Source organism: Hylaeus volcanicus, chromosome 4 (genome assembly GCF_026283585.1).
Source record: "Hylaeus volcanicus isolate JK05 chromosome 4, UHH_iyHylVolc1.0_haploid, whole genome shotgun sequence".
NCBI lineage: Eukaryota > Metazoa > Arthropoda > Insecta > Hymenoptera > Colletidae > Hylaeus > Hylaeus volcanicus.
The window spans coordinates 30,008,718-30,017,049 of NC_071979.1; the positions used below are offsets into that span (position 1 = coordinate 30,008,718).

The window sequence follows — 8,332 nt, forward strand, 5'->3', positions numbered from 1 at the left end:
CCTCGGATGCATTCGTCGACTGTGGACATCTTTATCGATCATCGACGATTACCGAACAGGACATCGACGATCAAGGATGTCGATACATCGAACCGCGTCCTACGCGACCGGACTATTGTTCGTCCAAAGCATTCGTTTAAAAGGCAACCACGAAGATTAACGAGGACCGGTCCACGGCAAGAGAGTCGCCACTCTCGATGCAACAGTGTGGTCGTATCGCGTTTTCTACATATATGCAACCTTTCACCATAAATACGCGTTTGACGCCTGCGATCGTCAATTTTACCATTCTCGAGATACAAATCGCGAACAACCAATTAGAATCGCGTAGTAGGCGCGTGCCGGCCTTTTCTTCCTCGAGCCGCGACGAATCGAAATTTTAGAACGTTACGCGTTGCTATCGATCTAAACCAATTTACCTTTATTCGATTCGCCGCTGGATTTCGTCGAGTCGCCGAGAGTAAATGAAGAAAGGACGGACTCGTTGTTTTTCCGAGTCGATGTCGTTGAAAGTGAAATTAATCGCCGTCACGTAACGAGAAAGTAAAGCAGACAAACGGAACGCGTTGTGTGCACCATAACGATGCAATTCTCTCGACTAGGTTCGGTCGAGGCAGCAACCAGGTAAAAACTCGGCGAAACGGAGAAAATAATTTCGAGATCGTCGGTTGCGAGACAATCCGGTGCGTTCGTTGGTCGACAGCCTTCTCCAAAAAAGGTAACGCGCATGATTCGGTAGAAACGCGTGGAAACCGTACCCCGATCTTGCTACCGACGTCGAACGAAGCGATCGCTTCCGTGGTTGGTCCAATTAACGGAAAACGTTGATCGCGATTTCCCAGGACTACCGAGGCAACGTCTCGACCCTCGACGAGGGTTCACGTCATCGATTCTTCGCACTCGAACGGACCAACAGTTTTGGCCAGCTCGCTGGCTCTCGCGTGCGGAGAACGTGCAATGGCCACTGCATAGGTGTATGCACACCTATATAGAAGAGACAGTGCAAGAAGTGGGCAGGAGTGAGGCTGTGAGAGCATGTCTATAAATAGGACCAAGATCGAGATGAGGCCTCCTCTGCACTTCGTGATGCCTTCCGTCCTTCTCGCCTCGCTATCCGCATCTCCTTCTGTTCTACTCTACCACTTCCCCGCGTTCTTTTTCTTACCCTTCTTCGTCCTCGTCTCTCCACACTTCTCGCTATGTCTTCGTCCCTTTTTTTCGTCTCGTCCATCTCTGTCTCTCGACCCGTCGTCGGTTAACTCCCTCGCTTTCTCGTATCTGTCCTCCTCCCGCTTTTCGTTCCTCACCTCTTTCATCTTTCTTCCTTTCAGACGTCCATCCCACTCTAACGACCGACGACCGCGACGACGACGACGCGCTTCTCGCGCGACGCATAAGGATCGCGCGCATACGGTCGCGCGTGTGGAATCGAACAAAAAAATGTCGTAAAATATAGTTCCTCCGTGGATCCGTGCGAGGTTCGACCCGGGCCCCTCGAAGAAGAAAAATGCGTGTTGTGTGTCGCGCGACCGGCCGCTACGGTCTTCGAGATCGAACGATGGGATGACTCAAGTAATGTCCGCTCGCGAGCCGTGGATCGTAGGTGTTGGTGAAATTTGATTCCCCGCTGGGCTACGCTGCAACGACGCGACTTCCGATCGTGCGCACGCATCCGCCTCGACGCGCGCCTCGAACACCCCTAAGCAATTACTTCCGATTCCTAAAACCTTACTCGTTTGCATTCCGAAAAGAGGAAGATGGATAAGACGGATAAGTTTGTTGTTCGAATCTATTTACAAAGCACCTGATAATCACGATATAATGGAATATTAAACAACGTGACGAGTATGCGATGCGTTCTTTCAAATAAAAAGTTTCACCGGAAATCTTGATTCCTACTCTTTTTCCGCGAAGCGTAAGACCGATAAAACGCGATTAACGAGAAAGCTACTGCATCCGTTTTATTATTTTTTTTCTTCTAATTTCCAGCCCGGTGTTCAGGTTCTCGTCCTCTGGTTCCACCGGACGAGTGGCGCATCGACGCTGCAAAACGAGCATTCCGCTTTCATTCGCGCCGCGCAACGATACCCAGTGTCGATCTTATAAACCAGCATCAGACGGAGAGCAGCCGAATGAGCCGAACCGAGCCGAGCCGAGCCTGAGCCAGCCAGCTAGCGAGCCACACCCCGACGCGATTAAACCTGTTGCTGCTTCGCTCGTGGCTCGACTCCATAGACACGTACACGTAGGTGTCCGACTACGCATATATGCAGGGATCACTCTAAAAGTTTTCAGACGCGAGATGCAGCCAGACCCGTCGCCAAGCTCCCTGCGCTTCGAGCGAAGCTACTCCGATCGAAACGATCCGGGGTTGGATCTCGCCCAACGCACAAACAGTCAGAGATGCTCTGCGAAACGCGTCCTACAATCGTAATCGAACAATTTTCTTTTTCGAGGATCGAGCGCCGCGTTATTCCAAGTCCTGAACCAACGTCCGAATTCATCGATTCTTTGCTTCTCAGCTTTCAAACGTAACGATACAAGATGCTATTACGATTTTGTAGGATGTAAATTGTTGGATGGATAGCGGTGAACAAACAAGGCGCGTATACGCGAACACGCGTATAAAAAGCATGAAAAGCAACCCTCTTTCAGCATCACCACCCCTCCGGCGAACCCCTCCGTCTTACCTTTGATTCACGGTTTTTGCTACTCTCGCGTTATCCGGCAAGATCGATGCAAGAGCAGCATATAACGAGCCACCGGAGCTCTCGTATTTCATATCTCCTGTAACGCTGTGACGCAATTCGGTAAGCCGCGAGGGGGTGAAGTGGTTTTGAATGGAGTTGCGCTAAATGGGGCAGATATTAGGGAACTTGATTCGACTATTCGAGGGCATGCGAACCGACACGACTGTAAACATTTACAATATGCTAAATGATTCGTGAATAATTATAACTATCGCTGGTAACTATTAGTTGGATTAAATATCGATGAAAATACTGTTTGTGAGAAACAACGAGGATCGTCCGAAAAGAATGGTTGGAGTGGGTCGCGTGTGCGGACAGCATCCGGCTAGCAGAGTCCTCGTTAGGGGTTAGGGTCACGTCACGTAAAAGCAAGGTAGACCGTGAAAGCGTTGCCGTATATGCACAGCGGTGGCTGTCGGCGGGGAAGAGGCGAAAAGGTAGAGGAGCGAAGGAGGTTCATTGAGGAACGGCACGTGCGGATAGAGCGCGATATCGCGAGGTGGATGAAACGAGAGCACCGCAGGGAGAAGCGGGCTCGGAGGGGTAACAACAGGGTTGCCTGGCTACCGTCAGCCGTCGGGTTGCCCATAGCGACTGATTGCGTCATTGCAGCGCCGTATGACGTCACGCGACGCCACTGCCCTTGACCGTTCGAGACCGGGGAGAGCGTCCTGACGACCCTCTTCTCCCGCCGCCGTCAACGCCACCATCCCCGCTTCTTCCTGATGGCTCTGACGACGCCGTAATCCACCGGGAGGGGTGAAGTTATCCATGGAACCGAGCAACACCTGCACCCTGTACGTACGTGCGTCGCATGTTCGCCAGCGTTTCCACCACTTTGTAACAGGGGGATGCTAAAGGCGCTACGAAAATAGAGTTCGTTTCGTTGCGGTTTATTTTTGGAATTCCACGCTGATCGACCGACGTTATTTTTATCGTGCTTGCAACGTTTGATTCGCGCCCGTGGCGACCGGGGTCAGAGAAAGATACGATAATGAGATTAACCGTGTGTACGGATATAGGTTGGATAAACGTCGGCTGGTTGTTGATGGTAAAGCATATATTGTTTCGATCACACTATCCTAGGGTAAATCAGTCGATCTGTTTGGTTCGGTATTCGACAAAAATCATTTCGCAAAGTACACGCCTTTATGTAGGTTCTACCAAATACGCGAACACGCACTCCCCAGAAATCTCTACCGATCTTTAGTACAATCTATTTTTTATCGAAAATACCAAACGTTAAGTTAAATACCAATAATGAAGATAGTGATTCGCGAAGAGGTAACTCCAAGCGCAGAATAAAGCCTTCGCGGGTAAACCTTCGTTTTCAAGAATAACATCGAAGATCCATTAGGTACGCGTGCACTTGACCGAGAATTAGTGTAGGAAATCTTGTTACAGACTATATCTCGCTAGTTTGCGTTTGCCAATAGCATTGGTATCGGACTGCATACCGTGAACCTGTTTAGGATATGTTTGCGTACAGAACTATGACGTTTACTTTACACAAAAATTTATGAATAGTCGATGTAACGTTAGACCGATTAATGGTTTTAATCGTATGTCTCGGTTATATTTATATTTCTAACACGTTCCCTGTACCCGGAAAATGATATTCTTCAAAGAGGATTCGTAAAATGCAGGATCTTTGATTTGTGAATGCATGCCCTCCCTATTTTGCGGACATTCGTAACGTGTCAGGTTTCTTCTACGTGTGTGGGCGTATACGTGTGTGTACCGAACCTACCCAGCTGACGTTCGTTCATTCACTTCGCTCATCCATTCATAAAATGCAGTAACGTAGCGCGCATGTGCGCTCGCGTCGGCTTTCTTCTGTCTTCTGTCGCAATTTTATGCTTTACCGATGACTGACCAGTTCCAACCATTTCAGAATCGAACACCTTTCACCGATTTACCCACGCGAACCCTCGGTGCTTCAAACGATTTAAAAAAATAAGTACCAATGTACGTGTACGTGTGCATACACATAAACATATGCATATATCGATGCGCAAACGTAGTTCGCCCGCGAAAACTCTTTGCTCTTTCCGATTAATCTCCACTAAAGAGTTCGATAACGCGCCAATAGATAGCACAAGTTCTTACTTCTTAACGTATGCGCTTTCTTCGCGTGGGAAGAATTCAATTGATGCGGCAACCGATATTTACTTACCTATTTACGTGTTTCTAAACTGAATGAAATGTGTTTACATACTTCGTTGTGACTAAATTAAAACAAACAGAATCCTTTGATGCATAAGTTTTCGACAAACATCAACTGTACAGAGTGCTTCAGAGTTATGCGTACAAATTAAATTAGTTTCGAACTCGTTAAAAAAAGAAAAACACATTAGCTTTTATAAATATATGTTCGAAAATTAATAGTTTCAGAGATACTCGATTTCTTGAATGTACAACTTGTACCATTATATGTAGTATAAATATATATATAACGAATGCATTGAGAATTGCGAGTGACGCACGAAAACAAGTGGTTATGTCAGCGAGGTTAAGTTCGATATAGTATTCGTGGTATTATCATTAGTAACGATGTAAAGACTATCATGCGAGTACAGGAATAAGATTTTTCGGTTCCTTTTACGAGCTCGTTTTAATTCGTTTTAAAATTTGTTGTGGAATCGATAGAGATTAGTCTTGTCGAATACAAGCTAGGTTATCGACGAGTACGTAGTATATACAAGTTTCAAGTACAGCAAAGTTAATTGGGAAGAAAGTAATTGTATAAACAGTTTATTACGTATTGTTATTGTAAAAAATAAAAATTTAGTGTTTTTGGAGGATTTAGGTTTTCAAAGTAATTGTTATTTTGAAATTGGTCGAGTTTCTTTTTCCAACCAGTGGAGTGCTTCTGCATTTTCTGAACCCTGTAACAACGGACTCAAAACATTTAAACACCTTGCATGGTAATTATTCAAATATTCGATCTGAAACAAATTACGATTTATTATTTAAAAATAATCAAAATATAGAAACCAAGTCGAATACATACCTCGTTCTCTGTTAATAAAGAAACATCAAGTAATTTGGTCTGTATAGGGACCAGTGTAACAGTTTCAAAAGTAAGAAAACCACGATTCTTGTGATTATAACGAGTATTTGCCTTTACTACCAATTCTATGTTTTCGAGTCTAATGCCAAATTTTTCGTCTTCGTAGTATCCCGGTTCTAATTATAAGATTAATTATATTAATAGTGTATATGTATAATGTAAACATCGATACTTTTTATATTTTATACCATTTGAAAGAAACATCCCAGGCTGTAAACCTGGATCATCTGGATATGGTCTCCAAGAAATACCGATAGGATCTTCGTGAACATTTAGGTACGAACCTACTCCGTGTCCAGTACCATGAAGATAATTAAGGCTGTAATTGTACATTGAAATATAAATAAATAGTATTTTCCATTTTATAAGGAAAAAAATATATCTACCCAATGCTCCATAAATTTTCACGAGCAAGCGTATCAAGATAATTTCCTTGTATCATTAAAGGAAAAATAGCAGATGAAAGATGACACTGGCCCTTGAATACCCTTGTGAAACATTCACGCTCAAAATCTGTTGGATTACCAAAATGCAATGTCCTAGTAACGTCGGTAGTTCCATCTTTGTATTGAGCACCAGAATCGCAAAGATAAAGTTCCTTGCTTGTAATTGGTACATCTGTCTTTGATGTTGGTAGGTAATGAATTATTGCTCCATGAGGCCCAACAGAAGATATCGTTGGAAAACTGAGTCCGACGAAATGTTCCTGTTCCCTTTTGAATATTATATATTATAACTAATGTTTGTTGTATCCAATTTTTATATGTTTACATGCAAATTTTCTTACTGCCTAAATTTTTCAAGTTGCGTCGCTCCCGACACTTCCGTAACAATTTCTTTGTTACTCTTGATTTGATTTTCCAACCAACCAAAATATTTTACAAGTGCCACTGCATCTCGTATATGTGCTGCCTTCATCCCTTCTATTTCAACATTATTTTTTATAGCTTTCATAACGTTTATCAATGTAATAGCAGTGTGTTTTTTTGCTTCCCCACAATCAGTATGTAAAGCATAGCTGGAACCATTGCTTATCCATATTTTTTCATTATTAGTACATGAACTTGCAGTTTGCTTCAAAAATGTGTGTACATCTTCGTACGAGTGATAAACTATATTTACCCCTTCCCCTGTTAACTGCTGTTGAGCTTCCTCGCTTAATCTGCTCTTATCGATAAACAAATGTAAATCATCTAATGTAAGAATGACATAAGCAAAGAAAACAGGATTATAAGGTATATCGGATCCCCTTAAATTCAAAATGTATGCTACTTCATCCAAAGCTGTGACCACAAGTGCTTTTGCTTTATTCTTATTCATTTCTTTTCTGCAAAGCCTTACTTTTTCTTTTACAGTACATCCTGAAAACTGCAATGGGTGTGGTAAAATAATATTACCCGTAGCAAGAGGTTGTTCTGTGCCCCAAACTTTATCGATTAAATTTTCTTCAAGCGGCATCAAACAGTGGCCAGCAGCATTTAAACTAGTGTGCAAGACAGCCCATTCTGTATAACTCATTAAATTAGAATCTGCACCAACAGTGGATTTAGGTGGTAAATTAGAAACCAACCATGCAGCTCTTGTTGGAGTGTCTAATAAACCTTCTCTCATAAGTGTCCATGCCCCTTGTGGATCAAACTCTGCCAAAGCTTGCACATAATATCTTCCATCTGTCCAAAGCAAAGCTTTATTTGGTGTAATAATTGCAGTTCCAAAAGAACCGCTAAAACCACTAATAAATTGAACTCTTTTGTCTCGTTCCCTCAAATATTCAGATTGATGAGCATCATTTGAATTTATGATCAAAGCCTGAATACCTTTCCCTTTAATACCACCTACTTGAACAGCTTCCATTAACTGGCGAAGCTTAGTTAATTTAATTGCATTACTCTTTTGTGCCATATTGGTGTTCCTGATATAACAAATTTCTTAATAATATCCTAGCAATATTCCTTTATTTCTATATAACGAGCAGTGTTAGTATTTACCTGAGCAGTTCTTCTAAATTATTTCAGTTCAATTAAGAATAAAAATTGTCACACGTAAAATGTCAACCTCTTTGTCTCAAGTACTTACGATTGTAACATTGTACACCTTATCATAATAAGATAATCTTATCAGATATACTAAGAAAACATCGAACAACTAAACATTCTTCCGTTTATTACAACTATTGAGTTTCCATTTACTACGATAATTAGATTTCAAAATCGAATGAACCACGTTTTAGATACCGACAATGCGACAATACTCTTACTTGGGGTTAAGATGACATTTTTTTCCCAATATTTAGCAAACTGAAAATATATATAAATATATTGGAATAAATTGCATTTATGAATGAATAACTTGTATTCATAATTTGCTAAAAATAGGTAATATTAATTATTGTCAGTGTGTATTTCAAAACGAAACCACATTTCATAGGAACTTTGCGTATAAATTGGTTGCATTGTGCATCCAAAAAAGTCATTGCTCACTAAGCCGCTCAGTGAGCAGATTTTAATAC

The 8,332-nt window shown here is 42.4% G+C and overlaps 1 protein-coding gene across 1 annotated transcript; it reads right to left on the bottom strand.

Annotated features, from left to right (window-relative positions):
* Nucleotides 1-5,488: 5,488 nt before the first annotated feature.
* Nucleotides 5,489-8,268, bottom strand: LOC128875625 (xaa-Pro aminopeptidase ApepP). The gene is made up of 6 exons (XM_054121367.1): nucleotides 7,812-8,268; nucleotides 6,611-7,735; nucleotides 6,210-6,536; nucleotides 6,012-6,142; nucleotides 5,764-5,939; nucleotides 5,489-5,698 (listed from the first exon to the last, which is right to left on the bottom strand). The coding sequence occupies exons 2-6, from the start codon at nucleotides 7,723-7,725 to the stop codon at nucleotides 5,576-5,578; spliced, it is 1,872 nt and encodes a 623-aa protein (XP_053977342.1). The 5' UTR covers nucleotides 7,726-7,735; nucleotides 7,812-8,268; the 3' UTR covers nucleotides 5,489-5,575.
* Between the last annotated feature and the right edge of the window lie 64 nt (nucleotides 8,269-8,332).